Genomic DNA, 24,041 nt, shown 5'->3' with positions numbered 1-24,041 from the left:
AGGTTCGATATTATGAAGAATGTTTTTCCTGTGAGGATGGTGAGGTACTGGAACAGCTTGCCCAGAGAAGTTGTGGCTGCCCTATCCCTGGAAATATTCAAGGTGAGGTTGGGTGGAGCACTGAGCAACCTGGTCCAGTGGGAGGTGTCCCTGCCCATTGCAATGGGATTGGAACTAGGTGATCCTTAAAAGGCCCATCCAGCCAATCCAGAAGGTCAAACTGATTAATTTCTTAGTTGAAAGCACAATCTGAAGTCATGTATGTTACAAATGAGGTGAAACACTGAAAGATGTTTTTTTTTGTTTTAAAATTCAGTCATTAGAGAACTTCTAAAGTTGTATTTATGACGAAATAATTTGTTACCTATCCTTTTTGTTGCACCCTGCAATGAATGATGGGAACTTACAGCATTGGTATGTCACCAGTCCTTAGATGCCGCGTTGGTACTGCCATGTGAATGTTCCAGAGCTGTGGCAAAGCGTGAAAGACGAAGAGAGGAAAGAGAGAGAATGAGGAAAAAAAAGAGAGAGGAAGGGGGCCCAATCTGTTCCGTTTTATAAGTGACCTGGTGCAGCCTCTTATGTAAACTAGATTTTTTGTGCCATTCTATTCACGTATGCACAGCCCCTTTGAGCTTCCTCCAGGAAATGAGTCAGGGGTGGTGGGGGTGCTGAGCAAGCGTCTCCAGGTGAAGCAGAAAGTTGGTGCAGAATATGTTGTCCCACCTCTGCAGGACCCTCTGCTCTGATCACATCTTACCTGTCATCACAGTCAGAGTGCTTGAGACAGAACAGGCTTATGTCTGGTCCTCCATGCAGTAGGATTAGATTTTTTTTGATCTCTTCTGTGAGAAACCTCTGCAACTCTGTAGTGTGGTCTCAAAGATAGGCAAGTAGGATTTATTCACAGGAAATGTGAACTATCACAATTTTCATTCACATACTCGATAACCTTTAGCAGCTGTGGGAAAAAAGATACTGAGGAGAAACCTTAAGATTATTTGTCTCCTGGTTATAAATACTTTATTACACTTTAAAAATTCCAGTGTTTTGTTGATATTTCATTGATAGAGTGAACTATCTTTTATTATTTTGAAATCTTTCATTATCCAAGGAAAAATTAAGTTTTTCTGCCTAGCCTCTGAGATTTAATAATAAGCCATTAGTTGGGTACACTGGGTGTATAGCCTGAGATGTATCAAGAAACAAATGCTTTTCCTACATCATTCACTCTTGGATTTTGCTATTTCCTCACATAAATGTTACTGTTATTAACAGGACATGATAATTCTCATCCAAATGCAAATAATCTGATTATAGTACACTTCTGATACATCTAAATACCAATATGATATTTGTATGCTATTTTTAAAGAGAGACAATTAATTATTCCCTTTTCAGTTATAAAAACATTTTGATATCTTCAGTATTTGCAGCATCTTTGCTGAAAGTGAAAAATGTGCATTTCTTCAAGTCTGTATGTAAATGAAAGGCTAATGTACTCTTGGCAGTAGATTAGGGATGCTATTCTACTAGGAGATTTCTGTTTTAAATTATTGATGAATCCTGGAATATTTGCCTAACTGAGAACAAGTGATTGCATCTGTGAGTAGTGTAATACCAAAGCAGGTCTAAGGCTGTTGCCACCTTCTGAAACTCTGTTCTAGATATTGCTGTAGTGTTTATATTTCCATTCTTGCTCTAGGGAGAACAGTCATACAAAGTTTCTTAAGGACTGATGTACTCTTCTGAGCTGCTAAACCTGCAGGGATCTCTGGCAAGGTCTATGTAGAGATTGAAGCCTTGCTTGAGTAAGCTTTCTTATTTCCCAGATAACACCTGCTCTATTTCCCAGGTAACACCTTCACAGTTTGCTGACTAACTTGTACAGTAAGATTTATGGTAAAAGGCAAACTTCTTTTCCTGAGGAAACTATTCCTTGCACTGAATTAGCAGTGCAAAATCAGAGCAGATTTAACAAGCGGTCTCAAAAATGTATCTATATCCATGATTCTCAGTTCATATGTGCAATATTGTGAATTTTTGGGGAACTGAAAGCAATGAAGGTATAACTGCTTTTTGTCAGGAGTTTCTACACAGAAAACAAGGTTTATATTGTTCTGGAAAGATTTGATTCGGGATTCTTATTCCACATGCAGTAAATAAGTTAGGGAAAACTTTTTACAGTAAATGATAGGTGGTCACCTAAAATTTGAAATGCACCTTTTTCTTCTGATAATTCACATTTTTCATGCATGAACACATGCACATATATATATATTTGCTCAGACCACAATAAATGTATGCATGGGTGTATGTGCACATCCATATGTCTGTAGACATATATAGTAGATTTCAGCTATTTCTTATCCATTAATGCATGTCATATGCTTTCTTTGCAGAATTTGGAAACTAATGTAGCAGAGGCAAGAGAACAAATTAAAGAGTTAAGCAGTAGATGCAGTAACTTGTCATCTCAGGTAGCTGTGAAACAGGAAGAAGTCTTCCAAAAGAATTGTGATGTGATCAGAACTAAGTAAGTATTTCATGATTTCATTGCCTTTAAGTCTGAATCTTCTCAGAAAGACTGTAATTCCATTTACCAAGTATCTTGCATTAGAGGTATTTTTTGTGCAACTCTGTATTTTAATACCATTCTGTTCCACAAGATATGAGGCTTTTGGAAGTCTACCAGTTTATGTAGACTCTGTCTGATATATTTTGACTCCTGGTATATTTGACCAGTTTTTCAGTAGGAATAGACTTCAAAAATTACACTTCTGTAATCAGCATTGGGTCAGAGAACTACCAATCTCTACTGCAAGTAACAAAATATCAACCTGAGTAGTGACATAAACATTAATTGCAGGGGCTAAATGCCCTAAACTTGGGAAAGCTTTAAGCCTAAGTTTAACTTTCTAATTAAGAGTCAAATCTGACAAGTCAGCAAAAGTCTACGTAGACCTGTGCGGAAAGTTTAAAGTTCAGTGATTTAAGCTTTATCTTAGGTCTCACACACTATTTATTTACACTGAATCTGTAAGATTAGTGCTGCATTATTTGAGTCTTGTAAAAGAAATGAAGGACAGAATGAATTGTATGAGTTGACTAGACTACTGAGTTCCTGAGAATGAAGGTAATGCCAGAAGACAATTGGTAACTTTAAGTGGATTGTCAGGAAGTTGTCCATTTTTCACGTACTTTCAGATTCATACACAGTGTTGCACTACTATGTTAGATGAATAATACTCCCTTCAATATTCCTTCAAACTGTGGTTTTGCCTGAAGAGCTGTGGTTGGGATGTAGAAATCACTGGTATTGATAATTCTCTTTGCTTCCCAAGCAGAAACAATCTTTTTATAGGGACTCAGTATCTAAATCTTTTGGGGGAAAAAAAACCCTAGAAACATGATTTTTCGATGCATCTGATACATCTAAATTGTCTCCTAGTATTTGTAGAAATCTTTACAAAAATGATGTCTTGTTATTTTCATGTTTAAAAGGAATAAATACTAGTGTGTTTTGAAAAGTCAGTAAAAACAGGCCAGTTTATTGGGAAGTTGTATTGAAAGAGGCAATCAACAGAATTTGTGAAATTAAGCAATGGACTAACAGACTTTATCTCCTGAAATGATTCTCAGAAATATATAGAGTGTGAAAGGATTAGGGCCAGCAGAAAAAAGGCATTTTAAAGTCAGGTAATCAGGGTTTTCAAAACTGCTGCTTGCTAATTTCAGTTTATTGTATTGCAGTCTGAGTTGGCCAAATCATTGAACTTCCAATTTCTCAAAATGTATTCTTAGCTACTCACTGCAAAACAACTACTTAGGGTTTGTTCTAGACAACTCATCTAAATATATAAATAAAATAAGGACGTTTTTGAACATAAGGTCTGAACTTGAGGTAATAAAGAGATGCACAGTGTACTTATTTTAAAGTGTTTGAAATCTTTTTCTGTATGTTTTTCCATATAACCAAACTTCTAAATTTATGGAAAACAGGTTGGCAAAGCAATTGTGTTTTTTCCTTCCTAGATACTTATATTGTATAATATAATTTTTCCATAGCACTGGTATGTGAATTATACTTGAGATGTTCTGTATGTATATGTTTGATCAGTATCATTATAATTCAATGTTTGCTTTCTGCTGACTGCTAATCTTTCTTAATGAACTTCAGCTACAAGTTTCTTGTTGACATTTCTATTATGAAAAAAGAAAGCTTAAGCTAAATGGCTTCTTTTAAATAAAATTCAGTTTCAGGGAGCAGTTTCAGTAGTTAGAAATGCATGCTAAGAATTTCAAATAGTCTGTATTTTTTTATGGTTCATAATACCCTAGTTTCTCCTTATCTTCACAAGGTGTTAGTCCATAGATAAAACTATTTTCCTGTAGTTTCTTAGTAAAAAAAAAATCAAAATAATACAAGTCTGTGTAGACAAAAGCCTAACTCTTACACAAGTTAAAGCACCAATTCCATAATTAAAGGAAAAAATCTGAAGAGAAAATGAAGTCTTTGCATCTTCTCATCTTCCTAGGTCAGAATCTTAGAGCTGTGTTGGTTTTATGATTAAAGCATTTAATTTTTCCTTTTTTTTTGTAGCTGATTTTATTTTAAATTCTTGTTTAAAACTTAGTCTTATCAAAGTAGCACATTAAGTGCTCTGTTTGCATTTGATGGTGGCAGAAAATTCTTTGACAAATAGTGTGGGAAATACCCCATCCTTCTTGTTATCTTCAGTCTCCCATCATCAATTTCAAACTTTTGGAGTCAAAAAAGATGATCTGTTTTGCAAATGTCTGTGTTCTTTCCACTGCTCTGTGTCTCTGTCTGCTGCCTTCCTACCCTGGCCTCCCTCCCATTTTTCGAGAACAGACCAGGAACACAGTTAATTATTAGAAACAAACTCTGGAAGAAGAAAGGAAGGAAACTAGTTTCCTTCATTTAGTGTCTTCTTTTATGTGCAGTACAGGCAGACCCAGAAAAATACACCTTCTGCTGACACCTTGGTAATACTGTCGGAATGTTTTACAGTTGATGCTAAACTCAATTGGAAAAGGAAGTCTCCAGGGTTCTATGAGCATTCTGGGCTGGTGCTCTGGTTCTTGTGCATTCACAACTTGCTCTGTTTTGTATATCTGTCAGTCTGTTAGCAAGAGGCTTTTTCAGTTTAAGGGTAACAGTGTCTGTAGGCTCCAAGAGAACTGTTTTCTTCTGCAAATTAGCAGGTACTAAAGGTTTGAAGAAATACTTCAGCCTAACAGAATAACAGGTGCTTTTGGAAATACTGCCTTATGTCAATAAAGGTCTGTCACATGCTTCTGAAGTATGGAAGATACACTTTCTAAGGCCAGTGAACAGACAGTAGTTACAGGCTCCATCCTGTACAGCAAATGTCTTCATGAAGCCAATATCTGCATTTTTGCAAAGCAGTCTTGACCTCACTAGATTTAATTTCAATCTCTTGAATTAGCTGTAAAATGCATTTCATGGTTATATTTTTCATGTTTGCATTCAGTACAGATTTTCTGGATTTATTTAGAGTCCCTGGTAGCCATTCCATTTTCATGTTCTCAACATTAAATTTTGTCATTTGTTTCTGAAGATTGACTCCAACACATCTCTGCAAATTTTTGTTTTAAAATTACACTGAATACTAGGATCTAGAACTTTGTGGTCTGAGCTGTCTCACTGTCACAGGACTCTCATGGAACTCTGGGCATCAAATTGGGGAAGTTTGCTTTCCTCACTGAGACTGGACCGTAACTGTCACAGGTATCCAGGAAATATTAAACTGTTGCAAGCATAGTAAGTTCTGTTCTAAAATGAATTAGAATTTCTTGCTCCTGTGTTTTAGTGGAAGTGTAGGCCATGACTCCATTCCTTTGATTAATATGTTGTCTAAATCTATCCCTGATGGTTTTTCAGATACTTTTGTTGCAATAATATTGCTTCCTCCATTGCATGCTGTCTGTCCCCTCCACCCACCGCCCCACAGTGCAGTTGCTGTTAACCTCTGTGCAGTAAATTATGAGGCAGTCAGATTTTTACTCAGCTCTTATTTTGCTACTCCAGGATTTTCAGGTTATTCTTTGTTGTGTGTTGTAAAACATTTCATGCCATTTCCCTGAGAAGCCATAATTCATAGGGCTTGTCACTGTGTTGTTTTTCTAAACTACAGGTAATGGAATCTAGAGGTTTCCTGAATTACCCCAAACCCTCTTGTATTCCCCTGTAACAGTGATAGTTGAGGTACTCAGAATCCCATGTACTCAACTGAATTGTGGTGGTGAAACAAAGAAAACATCGCCTGAAGTGATGAGTGTGTTTAACTCATTTACAACACAGTTACAGAGCTTCTGGAATGACAGTAGCTAGTCATTTCATTTACATCTCTAGGAAGCCACAGTTTGCTCTAAAACTGTTGATATGTGCAGGACATAAAGGTTTTATTTAATATGTTTTGACAATAGAAGGAAACAGTCTTGTCAGATGTAAGCACCAGACCTGTCTCTACCCTAAACAATTGTAATGACTCTTAAGTACTGTTATTGGCAGGACAAGGTGTCAAATCTTTGAGTCTTACTGCAGTCTAGTTTGTAGTATCTTCATGTAGCATCAACCTTGCAATGCTAAAAGCAAAATCTACTAAGGTTACTGTAACAATAATCTTACTATAGTGGTTAAAATATTGTAATGCTTTTCTATTTTGACCTGTTTTTCATAGTATGCCCTTTCTCGTTGCTTGAAGAGTGCGGGTCATTTTCTGTAAATTTCTTCATTTCCCCTTGTATTCACCTTGAGGTATTAGATTAGGGACAGACAGGTGTTTATTTTATTTCTTAGTACTATTTGGTGGCTTGAGTGTTAAAAGGAGTTAAATGCTCTCAGTGTATCATGGTGTGTTTGTTTGTGGGGAGTGTGGGGCTGATGGGGAAAATTAGACATAATAGGTGTGTCAGTTTGGGTCTTAGCTGACAGAATATTGATTTTTCCATTATGTTGAAATTATGTTCAATTACATTGCTGATGGTGACTATTTTTTCTTAAATTTATGTCTGTTTAGAATGTACAGTATATCAAAACATTTTGTCAACATGTTCTTGTGTCTGTATACATATACCCTACTTGTATGTACACATGGACATGTAATGTATATATGTACATGTATATATTTCTAAATATCTGTTTATGTATACATAGATGCCTATATACATATATATGTGTATATATAGGCACTTATATTTTACATGCCCTCATTTCTTGCATTCAGTTTGCAATTTTTGGTTATTTTTTCTGTTATGTGCTCACCTGAGACTGTAATTTTTCTTAGGCCTTGACATCCTTATCCTGCTGTATTGACAAGCAGGTGTCTCTCTTGTAGAGTGTTTACTAGTTTGCTGCTTTGAGTAGCAAGCATATTAATAAATATTTTGATCAGAAATTAATTTTTATCTTGTAACTGTTTTTCTGACTATCATGGGGTTGATTGTGTATACTCTCTTGCAGCACACTGCAAGCAAATTATTGACCAAATCACACACAATCACTGAGTGGCTGAGACTGGCAGACATCTGGAGACTCTGTAGTCCTGCTGCTTCAGCAGGTCCAGCCCTCTGCTCCAGCAGTATCAGCTACAACAGGCTGCCCTGTATTGTGTCAATCCAGTTTGAGTATGTCCAAGAATGGGGACTGTGCAAGCTCTCTGGGTAGCCTGTTCCAGTGTTTGGCCACTTTTAAAGGATAAAAACATTTGTATTTTGTTTAGTTGTAATTTCGTCTGTTCATAATTTGTGTTCATTGCCTCTTTTCCTGTCACTGGACACCATTTAAAAGACTCTGTCTGCCTCTTCTGTATAGACTCCCATCAGGTATTTATACATGTTGATAATACATCCCTGAGCTTTCCCTTCTCTAGACTAAGTAGCCCCAGCTTTCCCAGCCTGTCTATGTGTGGCAGATATTCCAATACTTCCATCATCTTTGTGGACTTTCATTGGACTCACTCCAGTATGTCCATGTTTTTCAGGTAATGGGGAGCCCAGAACCAGCCAAAGCACCTAGATGTGCCTTATGGCTTCTGAACAGAGGGGAAAGATTATTTCCCTCTCCCTGCTGGCAACACAGTTCTGTCTGCTGCTCCGGATGTCGTTGGCCTTTGGCATATGGCTGGCTGAGGGTCTATAGGTGTCCACCAGGATTCCCAGGCCATTTTCTGATAAGCTGCTTTCCAGCTGGTCAGCCCCCCAGTGGTGCTTTTGCACAAGGTTATTACTCCCCAGGGACAGTAATTTGCACTTGTCTTTGTTGACCTTCATGAGGGCCCTATCAAGCCATTTGTCCTTCCTGTCAAGATCCCTCTCAGTGGTTGCATAAATGTCTGTTGAATGAACGTGTTGAACAACCACCACCCCCTAGTTTTGTGTTATCAGCAAACTTGCCAAAGTGCACTCTTGTGTCATTGTCCAGGTCATTAATGAAGATGTTGAGAAGTGTTGGCCCCAGTGTTAGCCCCTAGGATACTCCAGTAGTGCCTGGCTTTCAAATGGGCTTTGTGCCACAGACTGCAACTCTTAAGCCCAGTAGTTCTAACAGGTTCAAGAGAACATTACTGTTCATTTATCTAGCCTATACCTCATCAATCTGTCTATGAGCATTTTATGGGAGACAGTGTCAAAACCCATACTATAATCAAAATGAGCAACAACCACTGCTCACCCCTTAACCACTGAGATAGTAATTTTATCAGAGAATGTTGTCAGGTCAGTTAGGCATTGTTTCCCATTTGTACATTCATTATGTATCACTCCCAGTGATCATCTTATCCTTTAGATGGTCCATCACCTTCAAAGGGAGTGAGGTGTGTCTGACTGCTCTAGTTTCACAGGTCCTTCCTAAAGTACCTGCATCCATGCATGGCTGCACTCCAGTCCTGTGAGTTATCCCACCTTCTCTCTGTCTAATTTCCTTCTTCCTCTGTAAAACTGACATGAAGGAATATTCCCCAATTGACATAAAATGTAAAAATAGTTCCTCATTCACTTGAGAGCATAAAAACAGCTGTAAATTGCTACTCTAACTTAAAGACAGTGGGTTTGTATTTCTGTGTCTCAAGAATTTTTCAGATTCCAGCTGATTTGGTTTGTATACCGTTTTACTCAAAAAGAGTTAAAAAGTGCAAGTATGTGTATGAATAAACAAAGTTTGATTTTTAAAATGTGTCATAGACGAATTTAAGATGAGCAAACGTTAACGTGTTCTGATTGTGACACAGTTCCTGTGTGACTGCAAGTTCCCCTTATCCCCTCCTCTTTAGGATATGACTCAAAGCCTGATAAAGTCAACAAAAAAGATTGCCATTGACCTTAATACACTTTGTGGGCAGACCATTAGAGAACACATAATACTGTGCATCCTCAGGTGACAGACACAGATAACTGTATTGATGCTTGCATACAAATTAAAGAGCAGCAATATAGCAGAGTGGTCTTGGCAACAGTTACTGACAGTATTTACAGCAACATCTGAGCATTCCATGTTATCCCTTTATTTTCCCTTCCACAACAAAATGAAGATCTGATTGGAGAACCTGTGCAAAATTCATGCAATCTGTGTTTTAACTGCAGTGAAAAGGTGAATTATTTTCTACTATATACTCACAGTCAGAAATGAAAGAAGTGATCGTTTGGAAGGCTGTTAAACAGCTGTCAGAAAGTGCAAATATATCACTGCATCCTTATTTCTGCTGCTCTGCTTCTGAACAGAACTAAATTCATACACATGAAGTACACACTACAGTTGTACTTTAGTTTTCTTACATCACTAGTCCGCAGTGCACCTCTGCTCTTGTTCATTTTGGGGAGCTACTTTGCCGTGCTTTACGAACAGTGCGGTGTAAATAATGTTAAGTAAGCATGTCCTTAAGTGTTAATCCTCTATTGATATGTTAACAGGCTTTTTTAAACAGTGCTTTTTAACAAAATGAATGTAAATTCTTATATAATTATTCAAATGTGTCCTTATTGAATAACCATCATATATTAAATAGTGGCAAAGGTCTTAAGAGATGTTTTTTGGAAAGTTCTCTTAAAATTGTTTCCTTGTCATTCTGAGTTTCTTCAGGGAGACACAATGAAGTTGCTATAGCTGCTTAGCTTTTATATACTAATCTTTGGACATCTCTAGCAGTATTGTAAAAATGCAGTGATAACTCCTTTTGTTAATGATAACTCTAGGCACAGAGATGTTGCATATGTGTTGGAGGTTATGGACAGAATTCTTTGAGGAAGTAAGGAAGAAAATTAGTTGGAGTGCTGAATGTATATTTTGCTATCTGTATGTAATGCTAGTGTGGAATGGACTTGTGAGTTTGAAAGGGAATCAAGCAGAAAATATATGGATAGGGATTAATAGAGTGATCTGAATTTTTAACCTATGTGGCAGAAAAAAATCCAAGTTTTTAATAAGTAAGAGTTGCTGATCTTCATTCTGCCTTAATTTAGAAAGTCCATCAGCAATACAGTAAAATTATGAGGCAGGCTGATTATCCTAGATCTGTTCTGTGGTTGCATTCTAACATTATTCCTTATATAGTCTTTATAGAACTTTTATTACATTGTATAATGCACACCAAAGCTTTTGCTTACTTTGCCTATGATTGTTGCAGTAAGCAGTACCTGCAGACAAAAAGTAATTTATTAGCAAACATACGTTGTTTGTTTAGGGAGTGGATGTGTTTCAGAAAAGAGACTTGCTTCATACATACAAGTTAAGAAAAACTTGTATCTTTTCCTGATAGTTCTTGTTTAAAAAAATTTAGACATGTTATGGTCGATGTGTTCTAAATATTTTTCTTTTTGAGACTTACTGCTAAAGAGTTAACTGAATATTGATTAGAAAATGATGCAGTAGTGAAAATCCATTTATTTTAGAGCAGTTAAAGCATTAGAGGGAAATTGAAAGGCATTCCATTTTGAAACCTAACTGTTTTGTAGATATTTCTCAAAAGTATGTGATAAATATTTTATATGTATCTTCCAGTGTTTATAAGGGAATTGACAGAAAAATAAATGAAAATAGGAAGCTCATTATCTACAATAAAATTATTTGAATACAATTTTTTTAAAGTTGTCGTTCATTTTCTTAATTTCTCTCTATTGCCTGTTTTGCACAGGAAGGAGTTACAGGATCTGCAGAATCTTTATAGACAAAACATTCGACATACAGCACAGCAGGCTGAGCTGATAAAGCAGCTTCAGGCTCTCAATGCTGATACACAAAAAGTACTGAAAGACCAAGAAGATGCTCACACAGCTGAAACAACATCATATCAAAAAGTATGTCATTCTGCTTTATGATCACAGAGTTCATTTTAATATACACCTGTACAGTATCAATAGACAGAGTAATCAAAGCATTTTGTGGCATTGCATCCTTTAGATCTCTGGATTTTTATTGTGCCAAAATATGGTTGACAGAGTGGCAGAGTTTATTGGCCTAATTACATCCCAGCATGTATGCCCTTTGCATACACTGAGTTGATGAGCCTTAAAAATTAAGGTTTTGTTGCAGCTGAACAAAAATAGGAGGGAATTGCCAAGTATATAAATTTCTTTATGTAATCTTGTGTTATCTATGTTTTTCTTCTTTCCTGGAGGAGAGGAGCTTTTAATAAGTAAAACCTCCAAATTGTTTTTCATAATTTAGGAGAAGAAATTCCTTTTACTTGTAAAAGAATATATTTGTGTGAATCACAAACAATTTTAGTGGTTTAAGATTGAAAAACCTGCTCTATTCAAATTTATCTGGAAAAATTGTTACTATAATATCTTTTTAAATGGTTGATTAGTTGAAAATGTTGAGACTATTTTTATATTTACGTAACAGATTCATATTTTAGCTGAATGTCAGGAGGAATGCTAACCCTGAAGAGGTGTCATATGTGCACTACTCAAAGCTTCTTCTTTTACGTCACCGAATTACATGGATGTGTTTTTCAGTCTGTAAGAAATATAGGATAAATTTGATTCCTTTTTACAAACACTGAGAAGGAAGAAGACAAGGAAGAGATTGTATATACATCTTTCACACACCTTCTGCTGTCTTGGAACTACATTCTCAAATTGTGTACTGCCAGTGCTTTTTCCCAAAGAGGTGTTTGCCTTCGTCATCTTACTTAGATTGTGCAGTTTGTGATAAAATTGTGAAGCCAGGCCTAAGTCAAGCCAGAGTCAGTACTGGGTTTCTAAATATGTGTTTGTTTAGCATTTAGTAGCTCATACTGCCCAGCACATTACTGTGCACATAACTCTGTACCATGTGATTCAGAATCTGCCAAGGTAAGTATAAATTCTGTGTAATACCAGCATAAGGAACTACTGTATGGAGGAGACTAAGAAAACTACCCTACAAAACCCTACAGTTTATTATATTATTGTCTGCAGTGATGAAAGACATTGTCTTTTATATATTACAGTAGCAGCCCAGTCAAACTACAGGTTGTCTTCCATCAAGGTTGCTCAGAACATGTGCAGAGCAGGGGGAGTTTTCCTGTCTGGTGCAAGACAAAGTAAATTACGGAATGAAAAAAAAAGAGAATGTAGGTATCAGGAGTTCCTGTTTTTTTCGTTTTTCATTCTTCAGTCAATGCTTCTGAAGGTGTTAAATGGATCCTTTGAGTCACAAAGAGGCACAAGTGAAGTTGTCATCACTGATGTTTGTAAGACCATATTCTTCCAGACTAGTTCTACAACAAATGAAAGGAAATAAAACTGTTTTTTCATGAGACTGTTTTAAGGAATGGTGAACTCTTTATAAAGGTCACTTTACCTTGCATAGTTGTGTTTTCGCCAGTATTTCTTCAGTTTGGAAAAAAGTCCCTGTCCCATGAAAAATAATTTTGCTATTATAAGTTATGTAAGTAATGTGTCCCTGTCCCATGAAAAATAATTTTGCTATTATAAGTTATGTAAGTAATGTGTAAAACTGATAGGTGTACTTATTTATATATTTATAGCTAAATATATAGCTATATTTAGCCACTTCTTCTCTGGGCTTGGCTCAATACTCAGGATTGCTTTGGAAAGATGGTTCACAGTTCTTGGTCTGTCGTAGCAGGACTTAAAGCTTCTGCTTATCTGATCATGCTACAAGAACAAAAATACTGTGGCTTTGAAGATATGCCCTAATTTTTGATAGATACTAAATGCTTCCCCTCCATAGACGACCCTAAAATTTACTATTTTGGAGGTGTTGAATTAAATATTTTTTCAACATGGAGGGTCAAAGTTTGTCTCAAACCAGCAAAAGCCAATTCAGATATTCTAAAACATTGCTATGTGGAACTGCTTAATTGCCTATTTGTAAAATATCTAATGCACTTGGGAAAAAAAAGAAAAGGTGGTTTGGGGTTTTTAAAATAAAAAATATGTAAAAAGAAGAATAAATGTAAAAGAAGGAATAAAAGAAGTTCCCTAAGTCATAGTGGAATAGAGCTAGCAATGTTTGTGGCAAATTGACTTGAGAGAACTTCGGAAGGGAAAAGGTGTTCCTTTCTCATGGCAATCTTGTTCTGTATTTCTGATCAGAAGAACCGTATAAAATGCACAACTGTCATTTCTTCAAACTAATATGCATTTTTTGGAACACAAGCTATGAAGTCCTACTGAAATCACAGCAGGTCTTTGGAAAACTCAGCATCTGTAGAAATAATACAAATGTCTATTTTTCCCCTTGAATGAGAAAGGCAAACTATTGCAGACAAACGTGTTTTCTGTTTGTCTTCCCTGCATTAATATGCAGGCTGCAACAGCTAGATAAGAATGTGTCAGCTCTTCCATAAACATAGTCACAAAGGAATATTTTACTACTGCTTCAAATGGCATCGAGCCTATCAGCATGTACATCCTATGATATATTGTCCCTTACAGCAAGATCAATGACCTCTCTGTTAGTGGTCAGATAGGCAGTATATGCTATAGCTCAGGCAGTGTGGTTGGCTCACATATTCCAAGTTCATGTTAACAGTCTACCATTTAGGAAGTACAGAACTTTGTGCTGATGTTAATGTGTAGTATAAAACAGTAGACTGATGAATGAAAAAACTTTTCTGATAAATCTGACCAAGATCATAAACTTACACTGAGTTGTGTGTAAATCAGTTGAGGACCACAAATTCTCTTCCAAGTGTAGCTGTAGTGAGCAGCATGTGAAGATCTGTAGTCTGTTTTACCAAGTTGTGTTGGCATGCTACTATCTCTTCTTTTTTTTTCCCTTGTAAGTACAAATTTTAGGAGTCCTGTGTTCTACAATAGCTTCTTTACATTAGAGATTTTATGGAAACAAATTGACACCTATTTCATATTGCAGCTGTAGTTCACATTCTCAAGGATAGAGAATATTTCTATAAAATGTTTAGCGTCTGTTTCAGTGGTCCCAAATGCTCTGGAGACTTCATTCCTGCGCTGGATTTAATGAGACTCAATAGATTTGTCCTCACCAACAATTTCAAGGTGGAGAGGCGTCAATCAATACTAAGGATAATAAGACAAGAAGAGATTCTGAAGTCCTTAGCCAGCTTATCACAGTTTTCTGAAATTTACAATTTAAGGCCTTTGTTTTTATAATGCAGTGCTTTCACTTGATCTGATGTGGCCTTTAGGATCCATGTTGATCATACTGATAAAACATCTTATAGTGAAGGCCCTTTTAGTGGAGTGGATATACCATTATTTGTCATTAAATAGGAAATGATAATTTGTACCCTGGAACTCTACTCTGAAATAGAGAATACTGTGATTGCACCAGCAAGCAGATAAAAATAGGATAGTGACAGATACACTTTCAGGTGTTAATATTGTGCCTGCAGTTGCCTTTGCTTGTCCTTCTCATGGTGCCAGTGTGTAGAGATAGTTTGCTTTTCTCCATGTCTGAGAAATTGTAATCTGATCATCAAGTTACTGTGTTTACCATACTGAGGTTAAATTTTACCACTTCCAGTATTTTTTGTAACTGCAACAGCCTTTAAGCATAGTTTAAAATATATACATGTGTTTATTTCTATGAAAGCAGCTTTAAGTTCACAAAATAAAAACTAAACCCATATAGTTGTGTAAATTGTGGTAACAACACAAGTTCTCCCTCAAATTGGAATGAAAAGCCTAAGTTCTTTCACACACGATAAGACAGGAGAGAAACTAATTTTCCAGTCAAATATGCTGAAGCCTACATCAGTAGTAAGTGAAACTCACTTGTGAGGAACTCAGATCTTTAACGGATTCTGACACTTTGGTTCCAGTTCAGATACTGTTTTCTATCATTGGGAAGTGTGTTATTTGGGTTAGTCTTTCTCGTATACCAAACACCACTGCAGTGAGTCACATCCTTGCAGGTAGATTTTGGCATCAGATGCTCCCATAGGTTAAAGCTGAAGAAATCCTGGGTAGACTCTGCTTCTCTTACAGTGATCTTAAATTGTGCTCTCATAGGTGATGATTTTCATGCTGGAAATCTCTGTACTGATATTCTTACATCACAGTACCTCCTGTGCATAATAGTGTAGATTGACATCTGAAGAATATTCAAGTATTTGGGAAAAAAAAGTGAATAATCTATAAATAAAATAAAACTAAATGCCATGAATGTGCTATATGCTGTTTGTCTGGAGTGCCTCTTCAGGGTTTCTCCAGCTGATTTCTGCCCTTGTTCTTTTCAAGTTCTCATAACCGCATGGATTGTAACTCGGGTTTCTGCAATGGTGCTGTAATAATATCCATAAAAGTTTTATTGTGTCTTAATTTAGACTTTTTTTTTTTTCATTTGTGTCATTACTATATGTTCAATATTAATGCATGTTTGGATTTATTAATAACTGGATGTGGCACTTAATGCTATGGTTTAGTTGACATGATGAGTTTTGGTCGCAGGTTGAACTTGCTGATCTTGGTCTTTTCCAACCTTAATGATTATATGTTTCTATGATTCTATTTACTCAGGTCTCTGTAATACACTTTTTTTAGGCTGTGAGCATTTAGATAAAACATTTAATGTAGGAGAATATTTGTTTAAAACCCAAGGCATATTACTGGCTACTGTTGCATTTTATTAGACGGATCTAGCTTAGTGTTAGTTCCTCACCAGAAATCTTGAAGGAAATTCCCAAATGGCCTCACTGTCTGTGCTTTAGTTGATATCATAGAAAAGTTCATGGGAGTATTAACTAAATGCCTTCTGGATTATGGAACTGGAAAGTATTCTGGAACTGAAAAATGTGTCCCACCTGTATCTGGCGTTTAGTGCACAGGAACCATCTAAACCTTTTAAAATGAATCCTGCAAACTAGTATTTGGTTAGTACTGGTCATTAATTTTATGCTGCAGGATTTTTTTTTCCAGTTCCACTACAGTTCTGGCTAGCATACCATACAATAAACAGCTTAGGTTAATAATTTAGTTTTACTAAGTTTAGTTGGAATTCCTCAGCTTTCCTTGGTCTGACCTAATTTTGCCATCACACACATTCAGTGTATGTCAGTACTTCCTCATCCCATTATTATCAGGCTGTTAAATGTTTTCGATCACATGTGAGCAGGAGTCAGAGTTCCATCTTCTGGTTTTGGAATATGTCGTGGTTTAACTCCAGGCAGCAGCCAAGAGCCACGCAGCCACTCACTCACTCCCCCACCAACGGGATGGGGGAGAGAATCAGAAGGGTAAAAGCTACAAAAACTCATGGGTTGAGATAAAGGCAGTTTAATAGAGGAAGTAAAAGCTGCACACGAGCATGAGCAGGAGTCAGAGTTCCATCTTCTGGTTTTGGAATATGTCGTGGTTTAACTCCAGGCAGCAGCCAAGAGCCACGCAGCCACTCACTCACTCCCCCACCAACGGGATGGGGGAGAGAATCAGAAGGGTAAAAGCTACAAAAACTCATGGGTTGAGATAAAGGCAGTTTAATAGAGGAAGTAAAAGCTGCACACGAGCAGTGTCTCCTCTCCTCCCAGTCTCCCATGCACCCTCAACGTCTTTGCCAGCGTGGCAGTATGAGAAGCAGCAAAGGCCTTGACTCTGTGTAAGCTCTGCTCAGCAAGAACAAAAACATCTCTGCATTATCAACTCTGTGTTCTGCACAAAACCCAAACATAGCCCCATATTAGCCTCTGTGAAGAAAGTTAACTCTACTTCAGCTCAAACCAGCACAGAATCCCTGGCTTTTTTTTGGCATGTTAAGGTTACTTGATGATATTATGTATTCTGTTTTAAGTGACTCTACAAAGATTTACCATAAGAGATGTTTTCTGGTGAAATCCAGTAAATCAATATAGGAAATTGTTAGGCTAGCTGAGAAATATGGGATACTTTATTTTTTGTAGTTCACTTAAGTTACTGAGCCTTCCTGACTGATAAATAATGTTCTGCTATCATAGAGACTAAACTTATTTCAGTGTACTGATTTCAGATACTTTTAATCTTTTCTTATTTCTTTTTAAGAACCTTCACCTGTAACAATCTATGCTGCCTGACAGAGAAAGGACAGGTCTAACAGGATAGAAGGAGATTCTCAAAGTACAGTCAGTGCAGCAATTTTTGCAGAGCAGTATTGTGTTGCTTGCTGATGCTTTGGGTATTTTTCCAACTATATCTCTTCGTGGGGATTAAAACGTTTCCTGGGTAAATCTCATGTCTATACATATTCATGTAAGGTATAGCCACTCACATGCAGTCAAGATTCCATCCATTTTTTTCTGCGAAGCTTGCTTGTTCTGAAATAAATAATTCACAATATTTTTGTCTTTCTTTTGGATATTCTGTGCGGTGATTCACCTCTAGTCCTCTGATCTCCATTTTACGCCTGACTTTCTGTATCTTTATTAATGGTATACCTGTTTCACTGTGCTCTGCAGTTCTGTTTATTTTTCAGCGTGCTTACTGCAGTGTGATTAAATGAGTTGCCACTTCTAAAACAGGTCAGAAATGAGCAGTAAACCCCCAATAATCCAATATAAACATTAAGCATTTATTTAATCCACAAAACAGGAAAAGATGGGTAGCCCAATGGAAATCTGGAAAGTATTCCAGTTATCTGTGGATAAGAGATGAAACTATTTCTTTTCTTACAGATAATTTTAAGTTTCAAATTGCCTGGTGTTAAATTCCCTTAAGAAAATAAATCTGAATCCTATTAAATTGTACACTGGTGTTGTTTTAAAAAAATCTATAAACCATAGTGTAAAAAAGTGAGTGGTGTGAATGTGATTTTTTAAATGTAGCTTTTAGCTAGTTTTGTATTTGAAATATATGTATTTTGTTAGTGCTGTTTTCAAAGCAGGGAAGGTTGGAAAAGTTTATGCAAGTCAAAAGACATGCTATTTGTCATGTCCTGACAAATGCTGACTACCAGAAATACCCATTAGCTTCGTTAGGGGATGTGGCTGCCAACTAGGAAAAAGCATCATATTTTTGATGTTCTCCATTCATCTTACTAGGATGCTACCTTTCAGATACTATAATTACAACCACTTAAGTACTGCTAGTCATAAAACCAGCAAATTGTCATACCAGTATGATCTAGCTAATGAGCTTATATAGTTATAGCTGGAAGTAACTGTGTCTTGATGTGCCATTCATTTGGAAGGACATTATCTAAAAATGCATGTTTTTGATAAATGAACTGTTTATTTTCCTGTGAGATACTTACTGATTTCCATATGAAATTGGCTAATCTTGAACTTACATTTCTAGGCATGATGTAAGCATTCCTAAATATAAAAGAAAGTTTCAGTAGGCACAGAAATTTCAATGCAAATGTTTAATGACTTGGAGTCATTTGAAATATCAATCTGTCTGGACTTTGAATTTATTTTGCCTGAGAGACATGATCTCTGATCTGCCTTGAAATAGGCAAGAAGTAATTTACTTTGTCTTAAGTGGATTTTGAGAGCCCATGGGACTAGAAAATGATAGGAAGGAGGAAAGGAAGGGAGATTATTGTTTCAAAATTTCTTGCAAAATGTTAGATAGTTTCCCAGTCTAAAAGTTATGATCATCTTTCAAAGTCTTTAACTTCTAAGTGTTGTAAGCAGATGAAAGGAAGAAAAAATTATGTAATTTAAATAAAGTTGACAACACAGAGTAAAATGAAGAGTAAAATAGTGCTTTTACATGTAAAATGACCTGTGTCAATAGCTTGTACTTCTAAACATTATTGATATATTTAGAAATACTGATTTTCATATTTCATTGGTTTATTCCAAAGAAAACTGTCACCTGCAGGTGTATATACGTGCCTTCTATGGGTCATTTTATGACAGAGTAGTCAGAGGGAATGTTGTGTATTTTGAGAAAATAGGACAATGAAAGGAATGAAGGACTGAAATTTAGAGAGTTATCTATGCTTAGGTAGTAAAGCTCATGTATTTCTTTCAGAATCCTTACTGTGGTTCATTCAACTGCAGGTTTATTTTTTAAACTTTTTTAATGATCTGATTTTATTTTAAACAGTGTTCAGATATTTATGTTTTAAAAAAAGAGTAAAAATGGAGGGATGAGGTAGTTATTAACTTATTTTCCTAGAATAAGAGAACTTGTTTTTCTTAGTTGGCATGCACTGTTAGTTTTAGTTCTAGAAATTCTTTTTGCTACAGAGTCTCTTTTAAAACAATTGTGAAATATATTTACAATATTCTGGTTTCAGCAAGAACAGCTGAACAACAGCCAGGGATAAGAACTTCTAATATAATCACAGAATTGGAATCACAGAATCAGAGTTGGAAGAGACCCTTGAGGATCATCTAGTCCAACTCCTGGCCCTGCACAGGACATGCCTGGGAGCATTGTCCAAATGCTTCTTGACCTCTGTCAGGCTTGCTACTGTGACAGCTTCCCTGGGCAGCCTATTCCAGGGCCCAACCATCTGAGTGAAGAACCATTTTCTAGTATCTAACCTAAATCTCCCCTGACGCAGCTTCAGGCCATTCCCTCAAGTTCTGTCACTGGTTGTCAGAGAGAAGAGGTCAGTGCCTGCCCTTCTTGTGAGGAAGTGATGAGGTCTCCCCTCAGTCTCATCCTGTCTGAACAGACAAGTGACCTCAGCCACTACTCATATGGCTTTCCCTCAAGGCCCTTCACCATCTTCATTGCCTCCCTTTGGATGATCTCTAATAGCTTTATATCTTTCTTACATTGTTGTGCCCAAAACTCCACACAGTAGTGAAGGTGAAGTCACACCACTGCAGACTAGAGCAGGACGGTATGGGACCTCTAAAGTACAACATCCATCACTGCATATTTGTATTTCTTTTGCTTAACAAAAATGGAATCTGCTCAGAGCCATGGCTTTGGATTTAGCTGCCCTCGTTCACTGCACATTGGGAAAGAAAGGGTCTACAAGGCAATGAGTAAATTTGCAGACTGAGCCTATGAACAGGTCACAGCATAGATGAAATTTAAAATTTTGTCTTTGTTTTCTGTCTTTTGATAAATTGAAGAAGGATTTGAGCCTTATTTTGTTACATCTTTTGTACCTAATTTCCATTGAACTACAGAGTCCCAAAACTCAAGTAAAATGATGAGGCAGATTTCCTATCCCTACTTTACTACCAAAAAAAATAATCAAGCTACAAATGTAACATCAAAGTTTGTTCATTAATTTATTACAAATGGGTCCAAGGTTTTATTTTGCTGGAATTTTGTGTAATGAGAATGCTGCAGGCTGCAATGGTAAGATTGACATTGAAACAATTTCAAAGCTCTTTTTACAATGCATATTATACTGAGCAAAGTCTCTCTAAAACCTGGGTGATTTTGTTTACTAATCAAGAAGGTAAAGAGTGGATAAGCGAACATGGGGAGGTTCGGGTTTGGCATTAGGAAGCATTTCTTTATCAAGAGGGTGGGCCCTTGGCCTGACATCACTGTTGAAGACAGAAACAAAGAAGGCATTAAACATCTTTGCCTTGTTTACGTCCCTGTTTGTGAGGTGGCCATCCTCATCCTGTAATGGGCTGATATTATTTCTACTCTGCCTTTTTCTATTTATGTACTTAAAGAAATTCTTTTCATTGTTCCCTCACAGTTCTGGCCAGCTTCAGCTCCAATTGAGCTTTGGTCACACGAATTTTCTACCTGCAGTGGAAAGCTGCATCTCTGTATGCCTCCCATGTCACCTGACCTTGCTTCCACTGAGTGTACACCACCTTTTTATGTCTCACATCCAAAAGATTCCTAGTCAGCCAGGCTGAACTTCTGCATTTTCTGTGGGATATCCAGCATTTAGGAATTGCCTGTTCCTGTGCCCTTCAGAGGTGTTGCTTAAAAAGTGACCAGCACTGATGGACCCTGGCACCTGCAAAATTGTTTTCCCAGGGGACCTTACCCTCCAGTTCCCTGAGTAGCCCAAAGTCTGTTCTCCTTGTGTCCAGGGTTGAAATTGTAGTTTTACTGGCAGTTTTCCTTCCGTCACTGGAGACGTTAACCTTGGTTGGTTGGTCCTTATGGCCAAGTCGGCCGCTGATTGCTGCTTCACTCACAAGGCTCTCTGTTAACAAGCAACAGATCCATAAGAGCATCATTCTTATTTGGCTCCCTTAATACCGGCATCATAAAGTTGTCATCTAGATGTTTTAGGAGTTTTCATGACCTGTCGATGTCAGCTGAATGGCGTTCCCAGTTAACGTCTGGCAAGTTCAGGTCTCCCAGCTCTGGGTTTTATAGTTAATGTCAAAAAAAATTCCCACAGAAAAATTATTTAAACAACTATGTTACACTTCATACAAGATGCAGTAGGCATTAGTGGATTTACTGTATTTCTATCCAAGCTATCTCTATAAATTGTTACTTCAAAAAAAATCCAACGATTCTATAAAAGACAGGGATGGAATTTGTTCTTGCTCCTTTAACTTAACTCCCAGGCCGTGTCAATTTTTTGCCTATTTTCAATACAGGATTATCTGTTCCTTTCCTGTTTTCTGTATTTTATATAAACTGTTCAAGAAGTGAAATCAATCCTGATTTTTAGATGGCCATTTCTATTCATGAATTCCATAAAGAAGCAACCGAAACTGATAATATTTTACTGTAAGTTGTGTTTTTCTGGGATTGTTGCAATCAATGTTTTCAAATGTATAGAACATGACAGGAGGCAGGAGATCAAGAAGTGTGAACAAATTGTTAAAATGTAAAGAAGAGAGTCATCTTGGTGGATAGGTTCCTTAAATGATACTTTCTGTACTGATACGGTTATCTGCATTGAATTTACTTTAAATCCTGTTATTTCTCTTCTCCCCTCTCATAGCTTTATAATGAGTTGAATTCATGTTTTGAAACTGTTAAAACAAGTGAAATTGAACTGCGGCGAAGCTGTGCCTCTCTTCAGGATCAGTTACTTGGAAAAGATGAAAAAATTTGTCAGTTGCAAGAGCAACTTCAAGAGGCACATAATGCTTTGAATGCAGTGCATCAGAATTCTTCAAAATATCAATTACAGGTGAGTAATTTTCTAGAATAATAAAAGTTGCTGCTTCTTTTAAACTAAGCTTCTGTGCCAGACAGCTTTAAAGGATATTGCAGGGATTTATTTGTTGTTGTTTTAAAAAATAATCCAACTTAACTATGCTACTGCAGTAGAGTAACTATTGCTGCTGTTGTTAATCAAAGGTACTCCACAATTAAATTTGTCATGTGAAAAAAGCAACCTGAGTAATGGTGTCACTAGTGAACAAGACTCTTATTTATATTATTTAATAAAGATACCAAAAATAAAAATAAAAGTGGTGTTGTTCCTGAAAACAAATTCACACAAACAAATTATGAAGTTTCAGAATTCCCTCTGTGAAAATCCATTGTTTCTAATTTGTTTCATTGTTCCTGACCATGCAGCTAAACTTGAGACCATAGATCTAAAGAATGTTTTATGATTGGGAGAAATATTGTTTAAAAGTTCGTAATCTTTAGTGTGTCTTTTGGATCTATTAAAAGAATTACATCCCTCTCACTAGCAGGCCTCCAACTTTACAAATGTGCCAGGTCTTACATATAAACCCCTGACATTTTCCAAAGGCCGATTTATGACTTTCTTTAAAGAGAGTTTGAAAGGCTTTGTAATAACATACTCACAATGGTTTTGTAAATTATCTTGCTGGTTTCTTCCGTGGATCCATCAATGAGGTGTGCTTACACATTTCAGTTTTACTGGTACTCTTTCTCTTGATAAAGCAGAGAAGGGAAAATAGTTAAGGTGGTAATACTCATGAAATGTAAAACTTCACTTAACATAGTTAGGTAAGGTAGATCTGTAATGAAGGTTTATATTCACAAGCCCAAAGGAACCTGAATGTTAAAAAAGCCCAACATCATTTAATTCCTCAAGGTTTGTGTAAGTAGTAATCTGCTGTAAAAGAGAAAAATCACAGAATGCAGCATCTCCTGGATATGTTCTGATAGTCACTCCAGAGTTAATGTTCTAACTTTATTTGTTCTAAGATTCTTAACCTATGCTTATATGATTTTTAAAGTTCCACTTAATCTAATGATGTGACAATTTTGTTTCACAAATGATAACTCTTTTAAGTATTGTGGAGTGTTTACCTCTTGTTATATTCTTGACCTTTTTCTGAGTCTTGAAATAATTAGGGTTTTTTCTTTCAGAAGATTTTGGTAAATGTTTTGAAACATTATAAATATAGTCTCCACACAGGTTTGGATCATAGTTTTTGAATTCTCAGACTGTGTTTCTGAATGCATCATTTACCTTTCTTCATCCTGTATTGTTCTGAAGAGTTCTTTGCAGCTGATTTTGTCATACTATTTTTTTTATCTTAAAAGGCTTTATATTATTATTAAATATAATATATGGATTATATTTCCTGAGGTTAAGGAGACCTTTGTTGCCTTTGTGTAGTGATGCTTTCCTCCATCTACAGCACCTATATTGTCAAACTTGGATATTGTATGACAATTTAGCGTACAGTTACTATGGGGACCTGGCATAAATATGTTTATTATCCTGAAAGCCTTAGTAGTATTAGCAAATTTCATTCCTGCACTAT

At 36.5% G+C, this 24,041-nt stretch overlaps 1 protein-coding gene across 1 annotated transcript in view; it reads left to right on the top strand.

Annotated features, from left to right (window-relative positions):
• LOC103808321 (centlein-like) overlaps positions 1–22,480 on the top strand; it is a gene marked incomplete at both ends in the record, with an annotated part of 27,706 nt that extends 5,226 nt beyond the window's left edge. The window contains 3 exons of the mRNA XM_009081100.1: positions 2,403–2,536; positions 11,175–11,337; positions 22,289–22,480. Of these exons, the coding sequence (XP_009079348.1) occupies positions 2,403–2,536; positions 11,175–11,337; positions 22,289–22,480 (489 nt within the window). The remainder of the gene's footprint in view (positions 1–2,402; positions 2,537–11,174; positions 11,338–22,288) is intronic.
• Between the last annotated feature and the right edge of the window lie 1,561 nt (positions 22,481–24,041).

The sequence above is a fragment of the Acanthisitta chloris genome, unplaced genomic scaffold, assembly GCF_000695815.1.
Source record: "Acanthisitta chloris isolate BGI_N310 unplaced genomic scaffold, ASM69581v1 scaffold7638, whole genome shotgun sequence".
Taxonomy (NCBI): Eukaryota; Metazoa; Chordata; class Aves; order Passeriformes; family Acanthisittidae; genus Acanthisitta; species Acanthisitta chloris.
The sequence above is the reverse complement of the archived record's forward strand: the minus strand, read 5'-3'. Positions and strand labels throughout refer to the sequence as shown.